This window comes from Stegostoma tigrinum, chromosome 43 (genome assembly GCF_030684315.1).
Source record: "Stegostoma tigrinum isolate sSteTig4 chromosome 43, sSteTig4.hap1, whole genome shotgun sequence".
In the NCBI taxonomy this organism is placed as follows: Eukaryota; Metazoa; Chordata; class Chondrichthyes; order Orectolobiformes; family Stegostomatidae; genus Stegostoma; species Stegostoma tigrinum.
In genome coordinates this window covers 8,654,051-8,670,880 of record NC_081396.1, presented here as the reverse complement: position 1 = coordinate 8,670,880, position 16,830 = coordinate 8,654,051, and the positions used below count along the sequence as shown (strand labels likewise).

At 46.6% G+C, this 16,830-nt stretch overlaps 1 protein-coding gene across 1 annotated transcript in view; it reads right to left on the bottom strand.

Annotated features, from left to right (window-relative positions):
* The window catches only part of LOC125448875 (zinc finger protein 850-like), a 46,640-nt gene that overhangs the window by 28,447 nt on the left and 1,363 nt on the right, over window positions 1–16,830 (bottom strand). Inside the window, exons 2-5 of the mRNA XM_059641833.1 lie at window positions 12,981–13,957; window positions 8,836–8,897; window positions 6,305–6,432; window positions 786–2,036 (exon numbers count right to left, since the gene is read on the bottom strand). Coding sequence (XP_059497816.1) covers window positions 786–2,036; window positions 6,305–6,432; window positions 8,836–8,897; window positions 12,981–13,846 — 2,307 coding nt within the window. The 5' untranslated portion in view covers window positions 13,847–13,957. The remainder of the gene's footprint in view (window positions 1–785; window positions 2,037–6,304; window positions 6,433–8,835; window positions 8,898–12,980; window positions 13,958–16,830) is intronic.

Genomic DNA, 16,830 nt, shown 5'->3' with positions numbered 1-16,830 from the left:
CTCTCAGACAGAATTGGCTCAGAAGGGAAATTAGATTAGATTAGATTCCCTACAGTGTGCAAACAGGCCCTTCGACCCAACAAGTCCACACCGCCCCATGGAGCATCCCACCCAGACCCATCCCCCTATAACCCACAAACACCCCTGAACACTACGGGCAATTTAGCAAGGCCGATCCACCTAGCCTGCACATCTTTGGACTGTGGGAGGAAACCGGAGCACCCGGAGGAAACCCACGCAGACACGGGGAAGAGTGTACAAACTCCACACAAACAGTTGCCCAAAGCTGGAATTGAACCCAGGTCCCTGGTCCTGTGAGACTGCAGTGCTAACCACTGAGCCACCGTGCCGCTGTAGAAGGGAGAGAAACTAAAGACAATTGCGGGTTTATGGCTTAGGCAAGGGGTATCTTCAGAGACAGTGGAAACAGCTGATCAGATTGTGACAAAGATTGAGACAGAGAAGCTCCACAAGCTGTTCACACTTTCAATGGAGGTGAGGATGGGGGGGAACAGGGACTGTTGCTCAGAGAAGAAAAAAAACTAGCTTGTGCTAGAGGTATTATGACTCAAAACACTTTTTGGTTAACAGAAAGCTGATTTATTTGACTTTTATCCATAATGTCCACAACCATAAGTGAGGTGGAGGTTATTAATCAACATAAACACCCCAATCAACACAGTTCAGTCCTGAATGTGACTAATAGGAAAATCCAATCACTGTAGTTACTTGTGAACTGATTGATGTCTCAGCAGCTTGGATGACAGACTGAATCACTTTGTTCAGAGCAGATGATTGGTTGCTTCCCCAGCATGAATTCGCTGGTGTTCATTGAGGTCAGACGATCGCTTGAACCCAGTTCCACAGTGAGAGCACCTGAATGGTCTCTCGTCAGTGTGAATGCGTTGATGGGACATTAGTTCCCCAGGACTTTTAAAGCATTTCCCACAGTCTGGGCATTGAAAAGGTCTGCTGTCGGTATGAACACGTTGATGGGTCATCAGTTCCCCAGAACTTTTAAAACACTTGCTGCATTCTGGACACTCAAAAGGTCTCTTGTCAGTGTGAACGCGCTGGTGTATGAGCAGGTGGGATGACTGAGCGAATCCTTTCCCACACTCAGAGCAAGTAAATGGCCTCTCCCCAGTGTGAACTCGCTGGTGTACGATAAGGTCAGATGATCGTCTGAACCCAGTCCCACAGTGAGAGCACTTGAACGGTCTTTCGTCAGTGTGAACACGTTGATGGGACATCAGATCCCCAGGGCTTTTAAAACACTTCCCACAGTCCGGACAGTTAAAAGGTTTCTCATCAGTGTGAACCCGCTGGTGTTTCAGCAGGTCAGATGATTGAGTGAAGCCCTTCCCACACTCAGAGCAGCTGAATGGTCTCTCCCCAGTGTGAATTCGCTGGTGTACGGTGCGTTGAGACGAGTGTTTGAACCCTGTCCCACAGTGAGAACACTTAAACGGTCTCTCGTCCGTGTGAACACGTTGATGGGACATCAGTTCCCCGGAGCTTTTATAACATTTATCGCAATCGGGGCATTTAAAAGGTGTCTCTCCTGTGTGAACTCGCTGGTGTGTCAATAGGTGGGATGACGTAGTGAATCCCTTCCCACACTCAGAACAGCTGAAGGGTCTCTCCCCCGTGTGAACTCGCTGGTGTATCAGCAGACTGTGTAAGTGAGCCAATCGTTTCCCACATTGCGAGCAAGTGAACAGCTTCTCCCCAGTGTGAGTGCGCCAATGAATTTCCAGCTCAGATGGATAATTGAATCCCTTCCCACAGTCTGTACATTTCCATGGCTTCTCTCCGTTGTGACTGCGCTGATGCCTTTTCAGCTGGGATGGGTAATCAAATCCCTTCCCACAGTTCCCACACTTCCACAGTTTTACCCCAGTCTGACCACATTTGTGTCTTGACAGGTCAGATGGTCGGCTGAAGCCTCGCCCACAAGCAGAACAGATGTACGGTTTCTCCCCGTTGTGAATGGTGCTTTCTCCTTCCATGTCCAAAACCCAGTGATATTCAGGTTACAATGGGTTGTGTAAATCCATCAGATCCACTGTGATGTTTGGTCGCAGTTTCCCAAATGGAAATGGCTCCTTTAAATACCCTGCAACATTAATTTAAAAAACAATTAAAAAATGAGTGAAGGAGATCATATGAAAATTGAACGGCAGGTTGTGAAATTGAAGTATGGTTGTTTGTGGAACTGTCACCATGAAACTGTTGGATTGTCCTAAAACCACAACTGGTTAACTGAGGAAAGGGAATCTGCCACTCCACCTGGGCGTACACAAAACCCTGTTCTTACTGGATAAGGGACAGAGAAGGAAGGATAAAAACAGGTGGTGAAGCAGAGGGATTGTATATATTTATAACTCAACCAATATTTCGACAGAATCTTCCAAATCTTCAACTTTCCCACCGAGAAGGACCAGGGTAGCAGCATGAACACTACCACCTTCAAATCACACAATATCCTGACCTGCCTGACACCTATTGGTGAACAGAGGTGTTCTCCATTTAAATATTGGGAAGGCTGAAGCCATTATCTTCAGTCTGTACTACAGTTTCTACTCCTTCCCCACCTTCTCCATCATTCTTGTTGGTAACTGAGACTGAACCAGAATGTTCGCAGCCAGGGTGAAATTGAGTCATACAGCACAGAACAGACCCTTTAGTCCAACCAGTCCATGCCAACCATAATCCAAAACTAAACTAGTCCCAACTGGCTGTGCTTGACCCATACCCCCCCAGACAAATCTTATGACAGTGAGAGTCTTTTTCCTTGGATGTGATGGCTAGCACGAGGAGACATAGCTTTAAATTGAGGGATGATAGATATAGGACATATGTCAGAGGTAGGTTCTTTACTCAGAGAGTAGTAAGGGTGTGGAATGCCCTGCCTGCAACAGTAGTAGACTCGCCAAGTTTAAGGGCATTTAAATGGTCTTTGGATAAACATATGGATGATAATGGAATAGCGTAGGATAGATGGGCTTCAGCTTGGTTTCACAGGTCAGCACAACATTGAGGGCTGAAGGGCCTGTACTGCGCTGTAATGTTCTATGTTATATTAATGTTCTTATCTAAATGTCTTTTAAACATTATAACTGTAACTATGTGCAACACTTCCTCTGGAAGTTCATTCCATACTTGAATCCACATGCTGTGTAAAAACTTGCCACTCATATCTTTTTCAAATCTTTATCCTCTCAACTTAAAAATATGGTCTTCAAACACCCATTCAGGTTTCAACTCAAGACGAGCTTCAAACCAGATATTCCCATCATCGCCAAGACTGCATATTTCCACCTCAGTAAAAAGAACATAAATCGCTGGAAATCCTCAGCAGGTGAGGAAGCAAAAAAAGTAAATGTTTCATCATCAAAATAAAAGAAATATCAAACAGTTTGAAGAAGCAAAATGGGTTTGTAGGGTTGGTGATTTTCTTTTTATTCATGCATGAGAAGTGGTTATTGCTGGCTGGCCACTATTTAATACCCATCCCTAGTTGCCCTTGATTTGGGCAGCACGGTGTCTCAGTGCTGACTTACAGTGCCAGGGACTCAGGCTCGATTCCGACCTCGGGTGACTGTATGGAGTTTGCACATGTTCCCTGTGTCTACATAGGTTTCCTCTGGTTTCCTCCCACTCTGCAAAAGATGTACAGATTAGGTGGATTGGCCATGCTCAATTGCCCATAGCATTCAGGGGTGTTTGGGTTAGACAAGGAAATGCAGGAGTATTGGGCCTGGGTGGGAGGGACGGTGTGGACCTGTTGGGCCAAATGGCCTGTTTCATCTATGATGATTCTATGATAAGGTGGTCATCCAAAACTCGGCCTGTGTCCTCACTCAGACCATGTTCTTTCACTATCACAATTCTGCCCACTGACCTACTCCGCAATACCTCAATTTGCATTCACATCCTTGTTTTCCAATTCTTCTACTGTCTCGGCTTATCTATTTCCATAAGTTCAAAATTGTTTCCCACAAATAGAACAACACGTTTTTCCTTCCACATTCAAAGGCCAATGGTATTCAGGCCCCAAAGAATCTAGTGACTCCTTCAGATCTTAATTTGATGTTGCCTTTGAGATTCTAAGCTGCAAATTCATAGAAGTGCAATTCTTCCTGTTTAATATCCCGGAAAAGAAGTGTACTCAACAATCCCTCACTGCTGATCCACGACAGGCAGACATTCAGACGATACCAACACTTCCTTTCGTTTGAGTTTGTTCTGTGCAAATACTCCCATCCCCTGGTAAAAGAAGGAGGTGCATTTGCCCCCATTTGCACCTTGCCCCTATAAACATGGCGGTCACACATGCACCTAACGCAATGTTGTCCCAATAAAGATGGCGGCCGTAACTAGGCCTGCCACTACCTGAGGCCTGCAGCCTTTCCCTGTTTGAAAGGGAAAATAATTATCGAAAGTTCCTAAGTCACATTCAGAGACCTACACGGGATGTTTACGAAACCTCCCAGTCCACACTGGTTCCATTTCCCATGCCCCCGCCTTACCATTTCCCACTGCAGCTCCAGCACTCGTCAAGACTTCAATCACATCGGCACTACGACTGCGCAGGGGCCACTCGGGGGTGACGGCGCATGTGTCTCCACTTGGCCCCGCCCTTCAGTGTCCGATTGGCTTGGGAACTGGAGGTCGAGTCCCGCCCCTCACGCAGCCAACCGTTGGAGGACCAGCCGCAAAACACGTTGTCCTCTGTCCCCGCCCCCTCACTCCCATTGGGTGAAAGACGATCCCCGCCCTCCTCCCACCCACCCATGTCTGGACGTCCAGCAGCTCACTCACTGCCCTCCAGCCCCGCCCCTCATTCACTCTCATTGGGTGGAGAACCAGCCACACACGGTCCTCTAGCCCCGCCCCTCAACACTCATTGGGTGGAGGACCAGCCACACACGGTCCTCCAGCCCCGCCCCCCCCATTCCGGCAGATGAGTTGGAGAACCAGAGATAACAGTGTGGAGCTGCAGCAATACGGCAGCCAGGCAGCATCAGAGGAGCAGGAAAGTTGACGTCTTGAGGAATTCAGAAAAAAGGGCCCCGACCCGAAACGTCACCTTTTCTGCCCCGCTGTGGTCCTCTAGCTCCACACTGTGCCATCTCTGACTCCAGCATCTGTCGTTCTTACTATCTCTGAGATGGATGGAGGAACAGCAGCTCACACACAGCCCTCGGGCTCCGCCCCTTCCCTTCAATGGGTCTTCAGCTCGATTCATTCTGCGGAGATAAAACAAAGAACCGAGGATGCTGGATATCTGAAACAAAAACAGATATTGCTGGAGAAAGTCCGGCAACATCTGTGGAGAGAAAGGAAGTTAATGTTTCCAGTCGAGGGAACCTTCTTCAGAACTAATGGTAGCTAAGAAAAAGTTGAAGTGTGGAAACTGGCCCTTCGGCCCAACAAGTCCACACCGACCCTCAGAGCATCCGATCCAGACGCATCCCCCTAATAACTCACCTAATCTACACGTCCCTGAACACTACGGGCAATTTGGCATGGCCAATCCTCCTACTCTGCACAACTTTGGATTGTGGGAGGAAACGGCTGAAAACATTCGAGTGGGGTTAATGCATAAGGACTGAGAGGGACAGAAGCAAGGATGGAGACGAGAGAGAGAGAGAGAACTGCACTTAGGGAGACAAAGTGACAGATGATAGAATGCCAGAAAGAAAACGTCATGTTCTATAGTCAACCTTTCTGTTTCAGGCCTATTGACATGCTTCAGGGAGGCTCAGCACAAGCCGGAGGATCAGCGTCTCATTTTCCACTTGGCGACCCTTCAGCCTTCGGGACTCCATATTGAATTCTATCATTTTACATCCACACAAACCCTATTCTGAGGAAGGGTCACTCGACCCAAAACGTTAACTCTGATTTCTCTCCACAGATGCTGCCAGGTCTGCTGAACTTTTCCAGCAATTTCTGCTTTTGTTTCTGATTTACAGCATCAGCAGTTCTTTCAGTTTCTATAATTTTACAGCCTGAACAACTTCTTCTATGTTCTTGACCCGTTCCAAGCCCCCAGGCCCTATCATGATGTGGGCTGATTTCAGCACAGCCAATCCATTTTCACATGGTCCGCATGATCAGCTTTTCCTTCTCCCTGGCATACTATTATCCATGTCTTCCTAACTGTTCTTGCTCTCTCACAGCTCCATTTCCACATATGCGCTGAGTCCTCCTCTCCATCCAGGTAAAGTTGCTAAAGTATTACCAGAATTGGAGCTGCTCTCTCATTAGAGAGAGACAACAGATGGTTGTTTACCCTGAGGGTCTTTGGTGAATTACAGTCTTTCACAGTAATCTCAGCCAGTGTGGGAATTGAACCCATGATGTCAGCTCCAATCTGCACTGCAAACCAGCTGTCTAGCAACTGACCCCTTTCATGCGTAACTTAAAGGCAAAAATGTTTACAGAAGAAATTCCACAGTCAAAAGTACGAGTGGCAAGCTGGAGTGAGGTAGGTGGTAGATTGGAAATGGTCAGAATGGGAGTAGCAGGGTCGTGCTCGGATTGCCTTAGAGTTGCAGGTGGTTCAGGAGACTATCAGTCATGGTCAGGGAGGCTGCCTTCGTGGAACTTCAAGCACAGCTCTGAAATAGGACCATGCAGGAGATGTCTGCTGCCTTGAACAGGATGGCAGATACTGTATCTATGGATTTACAACATGACACTGATCTCCACTAGTGTGGGAGCAATAATGTGACACTGCTTCCAGGACACAGTTGATGGAAAAATGAGATGGGGAATGGGAAGTCCACTTAAAACTCTCCTATTTCTCACCATTTTCAATCCCCAAGCAGTATGGGACACAGTGTTTCCATTTCCTCACCTTGTCCCCACTAGCTGGGCCTGCCCCTGTATTACTGAAGGAAGTCCTTTACTGTGATACTCCGGGACTCTGAAAGCCAGAGAGTGGAGACCAAAAGCATCTGAATAGCAAGTCTCTACCTCTGCTGAATCTCACAGAATGCACCAGGTAGAACTGGCAGTAAGGGTGAAGCCAACAAATACGAATTCACTAAAAGCTGAGCGTATGAAGATTTGAGAAAATTTTGCTTTTATTTTGTTAATAGCTACACGTAAAATGCAAGCAGTGGACCCACTTCCAGCTCTTGTCCAATCCCAAAGGCCAGTTCATACCTTGACTGGTTTCAATCTGTAGGAATATTAGGACACGAACAAAAGGAAACATACCATTGATTACTTGAAGCAAAACATAGAAAATAGGAATGGAATAGAAACGGCCATGTGGCCTTTTGAGCCTGCTGTGCCATTTAAAATGATCATTGCTGATCATGGTACTCGATACTCTATCTCATTCATTAGAAGGTACTAAGGCTTCCTAGTATTTTCTAAACCCACAACCTTTACCATAAAGAAACACAGAAACAGCAGATACATGGGAACACCACCCTCTGCAGTCCGCCTCCAAGCCACGCACCATCCTAACTTAGAAACATATCGTTGTTCCTTCATTGTCACTGGGTCAAAATCCTGGAATTCCTTCCCTAACAGTGTTGCAGGTGCAGCACCTGGACTGCAGCCACTCAAGAAGGCAGCTCACCACCATGTTCTCAAGGGACAACTAGGGACAAGGCAATAAGTGTTAGCCCAGCCATTGAATTACATGCCTCACAAGTGAATGAGATAGGGTATAGAATACCACGATCAGCCAGTAATGTCTGCTGCCAAATCTATTCCTGCTGGAAAAGGAGAGCAAAATCCCTGAATCAGGCTGAATGTCAAGCCAGACTTGGGGCCACTGGGTGGATGAGCGGTCGAAGGAATGTTCAGTGGAGGGAGGGAGAGCGGAAGCAGGATGACGGTTGGTTCCAGTGGAGGGAAGCTTTCATTCCGAGGGAGTACAACCAGAAATGGTGATGTTCTTTTCCTACTCCCAACTTCTTTATTTCTATAATACTTTGTGGCTTCAAGGAGGTACTAAAGCTCATGTGGATAAAAGGATCAAGGGAAATGGGGGAGGACAGGATTACGGTCTCGAGCTCAATGATCAGCCATGAGTATAGTGAACAGTGGAGCGGGCTAGAGGAATCAAATGGAATTGCCAAAGTTTATTGATGATACGTAGGTGCCCTAGAGGATGTGGTGGCAAGCTCCCTTCTTAAACCTGTGTTGTCCTTGATGTGTGGGGATACCCACACTGCTATTAAGCTCGTAGAATAGAATCCCTACAGTGTGGAAACAGGCCCTTCGGCCCAACCCAATCCCCTACTTCTCCCATGTCTAACCCACCTAACCCACACATCCCTGAACACTATGGGCAATTTAGCACAGCCAATCCACCCACCCTGCACCTCAGTGGACTGTGTGCTAACCACCGAGCCACTGTGCCACCCATTTTTGCTCACAGGTGTTTTGACTTTATAAACAATGAAGGAACAGCAATACAGTCCATATCAATACAGAGGCTGGATGAGGCGCAATCCTAGAGGTGGTGTTCCTACTTATCCGTTGCTCTTGTCCTCCTAGAAGATACAGGTCACACGTTTTGGAAGTGCTCACAAAGGTGGTGAGTGACCGGTCGTAGATGGTACAAGTTGGAACCTCCGCATGAAATGAGGGAATATTACAGGTGGTGATTGCTCCAGCTATCCAGGTGAGCGTCTCACTGAGAACCATTCTCCTGCCTTCTTCCCATCACCCTGTACACAAAACAGCCTCATTCTGTTGTGAATGCCTACGGTGAAGTTCCCATTTTGGGGAATCAATCAAGAGCTCTGCTTTGGTTTGGATTGGGATAACTTTCTGGAATGTGATTCGTGCCGTTCTCACCCAGGTTAACTGAAAAACTTTCAACCAGACTCCTGGCTTGTGCCTCACAGGTGGCAGACAGGCTGTGGGGAAGAGGGGAAGGCGAGTTACTCCCCAGAGAATACCTTCTCTTAGAGCTGCAGTATTCAAGTGGCTCATGCAATTCAATTTATGATCAGTGAGGGGCCGAGGATTTTCACAGTGGTGGAGTCAGTGACAGAAATGCCAACAAGAGACGGTCATTTCCCGACAGTCTAATGTCACTTTCCAGTTGTCAGCACCAGAGTGAACCTAGTCCACGGCTCACTTCACACGTGCGCAGGTTCTTTTAGTATTTGAGGTGTCAGGAATGGTGGTGAACATCGCACAATCATCAAACAATTGCTCTTACGACAGAGAAAAGGCCTTGCCCAGCTATCTGAAGAAACAGCCCTGAGGAACTCCTGCAATGATTGGGATAGCTCGAACCTATGGAAGTACTTTTACTTGGATTCCCGCTGACTTCAGTTTTGCTCCTTAAACATCAAGGGCAGTAACTCTCACCTCATCTCTTACGTTTAGCACTTTTATCAAGGCTACAGTGAGCTCAGGTCTGGAGTGGCCCTGGTAGAACTCAAAACGAACACGCTATTGCTGTGGAAATGCTGTTTGATGGCACTTTCAATGACACTTTCCATCAGTTTACTCATGACTAATGACACAGTAACTGACTAGCTGAGATTAGTCCTGCTTTTTGTACGGACAGGACGCAGCAGGAGGGAGGCAATGCATAGTGATAATGGTCACGAGTACTCAAGTCTGTGGCTATTTCTCTGGGGACTCAGAATGGATTCAGACTTCAAAACAGTAAAATCTGGAACTATAAAAAGTCTACTGACAACCATGAAATAAGTCCACATTGTTATAAAAACCCAACTGGTTCACAAATGTTCTTCAGGGAAGTAAATTTGCCGATCTAGCCTGGCTTTGATGTGACCTGCAGAAAGGGGATTAACTGTGAAATGGCTAAGCAGGTCACTCAGTTGCACATAACCATTAAAAAGTAGTGTATTGTTGGAAAACTGCACTATAGCTGGACTGGAACAGTTTGTCTAAGAATGCAGCAGACTCAAACTGACAGGATTTCTAACCTGGACTGACCACAATTACTCTTGGAAGCTGCTTTAACAGAAGTTATGAACAGATTGCAAGTTTTAAGACTCCTCTGCTTTCACCACATGACAATAAGCATGTGATTTAATTCCTCCCCCCTTTTAAATAACAGCAGCATATTCCCAGCACCCTCTGATAATTCAGTAAAGAATAAACATTTCATCCAAGTAGCAACTACCCAAATATAAGAACAACTGAAGGATACCAGTTGAAAAATGTCTTTTGCTTTTAAGAAGGGGTCCAAAGCTGGAGTTCTTGGAATTTCTTTGCAAGGTGATTAATTGTTTAGCTCGACGTCCAGAAGTTGTAGACAGTTTCTTCTTGAAAATTCCTTCAAGCATTGCCTGAAGAATATTGCTGCAATGCAATTTCTACTTTGCTGTCTTGAGTGAAAGAAAAGTTGATAAACTTGTGTTCATGCTCTCTGCAAGTTATGAATGCTTTCAACAGGTTTAAGTCTTCACTGTTACAGCCCAGGGTACGGGATTTTGATGTCATCAGTGGGTATATGGCATGAAGCAACCTGGACCCCATAGCTGACAGAAATTTAATTTTTTCCCCCGAGTTAAAAATCATCAGGTTCTGCAGTTATGTAACCAAGCCTCCTTGGTCGGGATTGAGTGAACTGTTAACATGGAGGTGAAGTCATCATTACAGGATAGAGGTAATGCGCAATTGTTGTGTTCAGGGATTCTTGGAGCCAACATTTCTCCACAATAGTTTAAAAACTCCATCCCATCAGGAGGTGTGAGCTGCCCATTTTCAGCCGACGTGGCTTGCTGAAGCAGCTTCTGAAAGGTTACTCCGAAGATAATTACTTGATTTTAGTGGCAACATCTGCTGGGTTGCTTAATGTGCTTTGAAAGAAAAATTAAATGTACGCATATACAAGATGTAAAAGCCATTCAGCCCATTGAGACTGCACCACCATTTAACGATACCACAGCTACCTCCATCAGCAGTATACCTTTCCTTAGATAAGGGAGGCAACGGCTTAGTAGGCTATTAACCCAGGGACCCGGACAATGTTCTGTGGATCTGGGTACAAAACGGTAAATGGTGAAATTTGACTTCAATAAAAAAAAACTAGAAATAAGGGTCTAAAGAATGGCATGACAGCATTGTTGAAACCAAAAAAAAAATCACCAATGTCCTTTATTTTGTCATCCTTACCTGGTCTGGCCTACATGTGACTCCAGGCCTACATGTGACTCCAGACCCACAGCAACGTGGTTGACTCTTAACTGCCCTCTGGACAATTAAGGGTGGGCTGTTTTAGCAAAACCTTCCCTGCCTTTCATACTCCATTCCCTTTGAAATAAAGGGAAACATTTGCCTCCTCTATTACCTGCTGAACTTGAATGCTAGCTTTTTCTGATTCATGGGCGAGGACTCCCAAGTCCCTCTGTTCTGTAGCCTTTCAGTTTGTGACAGCATTTTTACATCAGGAGATGAGGGTCTCTCACGGCAAAGTAGTAGTGTCCCCATCTCTGAGCCAGAAGGCCTGGGTTCAAAAGGTATGTCAAAACATCTCTGAACAGGTTTATTCAGAAAATATCTGCATTAAGAGAAGCAATGGTCCTGACATCAAAATTGGAGATGTAGTGGACAGTGAAGGAGGTTCCACAGAGTACAACGGGACCTTGATCAGATGGGTCAATGGGCCAAGGAAGGCAGGTGGAATTTAATTTCGACAAGTGTGAGGTGCTGCATTTTGGAAAGGCAAATCAGGGTAGGACTTGTACACTGAATGGTAAGGTCCTGGGGAGTGTTGCTGAACAGAGACACCTTGGAGTGTAAATTCATGTTTCCTTGAAAGTGGAGTGGCTGGTAGACAGGGCAGTGACGATGGTGTTTGGTACACTTGCCTTTATTGGTCAGTGTATTGAACATAGGAGTTGGGAGGTCATGTTGCAGTCGTACAGGAAATTGATTAGACCATATTGGGAACAGTGCATTCGATTGCTGCTATCGGGAGGGTGTCTGAAACTTGAAGGGTTCAGAAAGGATTTACATAGATGTTGCGAGGGGTGGAGGGTTTGATCTATAGGGAGAGGCTGGGGCTATTATCTCTGGAGTGTTGGAGGCTAAGGGGCAACCTCACTGAAGTTTATAAAATCATGAGGGGCATGGAGAAGGTGAACAGTCAAGGTCTTTTAGAAGTTTAATAACAGACAGCAAAGGTTTAAGGAGAGAGGGGCAAGATTTAAAAGGGACCTAAGGGGCATCTTTTTCTCAGAGGGTGGTGCGTGTATGGAACGAGCTGCCAGAGGAGGCAGTAAAGTCCGGTACAGTTACAACATTTGAAAGACACCTGGATGGGGAGATGGATGGGAAGGGTTTAGTGGGACATGGGCCAAATGGGACCAGATTAATTTAGGCCATCTGGTCGGCATGGATGAGTTGGATCAAATGGTCCGTTTCCGCTCTAAGACTCTCTAACTATACGACAAACTTTATCACAAGTCTCTTTAGTCTGTAGTCCAGACAAGTCTGCATTCCCCTTGTTAGTGCCCCTTTTCAAAGAGTAAGCTCCAATTTTCTTCATAAGTCTGATGTTTGACACGTCACATACACCACAGCAAAAGCACTACCCTCTTCAACTCACTCTGTCAACCTGATAAAAAGACACCTGCAAGTTAGTTGAACACAACTTTCTCACAATGAATTAATGCTAATCCTCCCCAACTAACCAACAATTCCCAAATACTACTGTTACTTTTGTCCCAAATTGTTGTTTCTACAAAGTTAAGCTAGCTGGCCTATGGTTGCTGCACTCCAACACACTTTGAGGCATCGTTTCTGCAGCGCTCCAGTCCTCTGGTGTGTGCACCGAGTGTAAAGAGGATTGAACATTTATGGCCACAGCCTCCACTCTCACCTCCATCAGTGTTCTTGGAAACATTCTGTCTGATCCCAGTGTATTATTAACTTTAAAGACCTATCCAATACCCTTTTCCTTCTCAATTACATCCCTTCCACCATTTGAAATAGCAAAGGAAAATCCATTTCACTTGTGAACCCGCTGGTGTCTCAGCAGGTGGGACGAACAAGTGAAGCCCTTCCCACACTTAGAGCAGGTGAACGGCCGCTCCCCGGTGTGAACCCGCTGGTGTATCAGAAGGTTGTACGACTGGGTGAAGCCCTTCCCACACTCTGAGCAGGTGAACGGCCTCTCCCCGCTGTGGAGTCTCTGGTGTGCGTCGAGTTGAGAGGAGTGCTTGAAGCGAATCCCGCAGGGAGAGCACATGAATGGGGTCCGCTCGGTGTGAACCCGCTGGTGCGTCAGCAAGTTGAACGAGGAAGTGAACCCTTTCCCGCACATGGAGCAGATGAAGGGCTTCTCCCCGGTGTGAACCCGCTGGTGGGCCAGCAGGCTGGATGACTGAGTGAAGCCCTTCCCGCACTGGGAGCACGTGAATGGTCTCTCCCCGGTGTGGACGCGCTGGTGAACAGTCAGGTCAGACGAAGTTCTGAACCCAGAACCGCAGAGGGCGCACCTGAATGGTCTCTCGTCTGTGTGAACACGCTGGTGGCGCATCAGTTCTCCGGAGCTTTTGTAGCACTTTGCACAGTCCGGGCACTGGAAAGGTCTTTCGTCGGTGTGAACACGCTGGTGTCTCAGCAAGTCAGATGGCAGGGCGAATCTCTTGTCGCAGACGGAGCAGGGGAATGGCCTCTCCCCGGTGTGAGTGCGCCGATGAGCTTCCAGCTTCGACGGGGAAATGAATCCCTTCCCACAGTCCTCACACTTCCATGGCTTGCCCCCGTTGTGATTCCATTTGTGTTCAGACAGGCCGGATGATCGGCTGAAGCCTTGTCCACACACAGAACACGTGTACGGTCTCTCCCCACTATTCACAGTGCTTTCCCCTTCCATTCTCAAAATCTGGTAATATGCAGGCCTCGATAAACTCAACGTCTCTGTCAGGTGCCAATGTGCTGTTCGGCTTGGGTCTCCTCCAACTGTGAATCCTTCCCGTCTAATATTCTGTGAAGTGTTTAAAACAGGGGAGGGGGGGGGAAAAAAAAAAGAGGAGTGAGCAAAAACCCACAAAAACACAGGCAGGTTGTGAAACTGAGCTGAAGGAATCTGCTAAAATGTGGAGCCAACACCAGGAAAGGGTGAGAGAAAATCCCAACTGGTTCAATAATATCCATCAGGAGAGGGAACTTGCCACCCAGACTGAACCTACACAAGACTCTTGACTTGACGAGAGAGACAGCACGAGTGGTGGGCAAGGATGATCGTGATAGAGATGGAATAAATTATCGCGGATGCTGGAATCAACCACTGCCGTACATCACCACGGTTCAGGCAGCATCCGTGGTGAGAGAGCAAGCTAACATTTTGAGTCTAGATACTCTTCAGAGCTGAAGTGTGGAGGGGCCAGCATTTATGCTATAGTTGGGAGTGGTGGTGGCGGAGACGAATGCAGATTGCTGGGGTTGGGGGGGGCGAAAAGATGTTGATAGTTCAGATTAAATGATTGGAGTGTGTGAATGGCAGAATGTTGCTTAACTTAAACCCACTGGAGCGGGGGGGGGGGGAGAAGGGGAGTTGGTTCACAATTTGCAGGTATTTAACTCAACAGTAGGTCCAGAAGACTGTAAAGAGAGGAGCATTGCTCCTCCAGTTTGAGCTGCGATGCTCCTCCAGTTTCAGCTGCAATTCTCTGGAACCACTGCAGCACACAAGCAAGATGCTGTGTTAAAATGATCGACTATAGGAAAAAATCGGGATCATGCTTGCACACAGACCGGAGGTGTTCTGTAAAAGGTGTTCTTTTCCTCCTCAGCACTCTACGTCCCACCACCTCCCCCACCCCAACTACAGCATAAATGCTGTCCCCTTCACCCTTCACTTTCGCTCTGTGAAGAGTCATGCAAGAAATTATAGCTTGCTCGGTCTCCATGGAATGCTGCCTGACCAGCAGTTACTTCCAGTAAGAATAGAGAAGGATTTTATCTATGAGCAAACCAACTGCAACGTTGACGGAATCTCCCAAACTCAACCTCCACCACCTGGAAGAACCAGACTCTCAAGTGTAGATGAACTTTAACACCCTCCAATACACCCCCTGTCCCAACTTGCCTGCCATTCAGTACTAGACGAACAGAAATTTACTCTGTTTAAAATATCGGGAATACTGAAGCCACTCTTCAACAAATTACGTTCTCTTGCCACTAACTCCATCCTCCTTCCTGGGAGGTGTCTGGAGATTGAACCAGACTGTTTGCAAGTATGGGAAAACATTTCAAGTCATGATGAGCTTCCAACCACATATCCCCATCACCAACAAGACTGCCTATTTGCATCTCAGCAATCTCGGCTGACTACATCCTCTTCTGAAGCTCATCCTTTCTTTTGTTATCTCAAGAATTAACTACCCTAACACACTCCAGGTCAGGCAAAACTCTTGGCTTACTCACACCACGTCTTGTTCACCCATCAGCCCTGTGCTCAGCGACCTTGAAGGTTCCCACTTGAAAGCAGAAAAATTTTAAAACTCTCATTCTTGATTTCTTTTGCAGCTGTGATCATCTCTGCATGTTCCTCATGCCACAAAACCTTCAAGATCTTTACAACTCATTTAGTTTCAGCCTCTAATTTGTTTATTAAATTTCTTCACTATAGAACATAGAACATTACAGAGCAATACAGGCCCTGCAGCCCTTGATGTTGTGCCGACCTGTGAAACCGATCTGAAGCCCATCTAACCTACACTATTCCATTATCATCCATATGTTTATCCAATTACCATTTAAATGCCCTTAAACTTGACGAGTCTACTACTGTTGCAGGCAGAACATTTCACGCCCTTACTACTCTCTGAGTAAACAACCTACCTCTGACATCTGTCCTATATCTATCACCCCTCAATTTAAAGCTATGTCCCCTCATGCTAGCCATCTTCATCCGAAGAAAAAGGCTCTCACTGTCCACCCTATCTAACCCTCTGATCATCTTGTATGTCTCTATTAGGTCACCACTTAACCTTCTTAGCTCTAAACGAAAACAGACTCAAGTCCCTCAGCCTTTCCTCATAAGACCTTTCCCCCCATATCAGGCAACATCCTGGTAAATCTCCTCTGCACCCTTTCCAATGCTTCCACATCCTCCCTACAATGTGGCAACCAGAACTGTACGCATTAGTCCAAGTGCGGCTGCACCAGAGTTTTGTGCAGCTGCAACATGACCTCATGGCTCCAAAACTCAATCCCTGTTCCAATAAAACCTAACACACTGAACGCCTTCTTAACAGCCCTGTCAACCTGGGTGGCAACTTTCAGGGATCTATGTACATGGACACCAACGTCGCTCTGCTCATCCACACTACCAAGAATCTTACCATTAGCCCAGTACTTTGCCTTCCGGTTACTCCTACTAAAGTGCATCACCTCACACTTTTCCGCATTAAACTCCATTTTCCACCTCTCAGCCCAGCTCCGCAGCTTATCTATGTCCCTCTGTAACCTGCAACATCCTTCCGCACTATCCACAACTCCACCGACCTCAGTGTCGTCTGCAAATTTACTAGCCCATCCTTCTACGCCCTCATCCAGGTCATTTATAAAAATGACAAACAGCAGTGGACCCAACACCGATCCTTGCGGTACACCACTAGTAACTGGTCTCCAGGATGAACATTTCCCATCAACCACCAACCTCTGTCCTCTTTCAACTAGCCAATTTTTGATCCAAACCGCTAAATCACCCTCAATCCCATGACTCCGTATTTTATGCAATAGCCTACTGTGGAGAACCTTATCAAACACTTTACTAAAATCCATATACACCATATCAACCGCTTTACCCTCACCCACCTGTTCGGTCACCTTCTCAAAGAACTCAATAAGGTT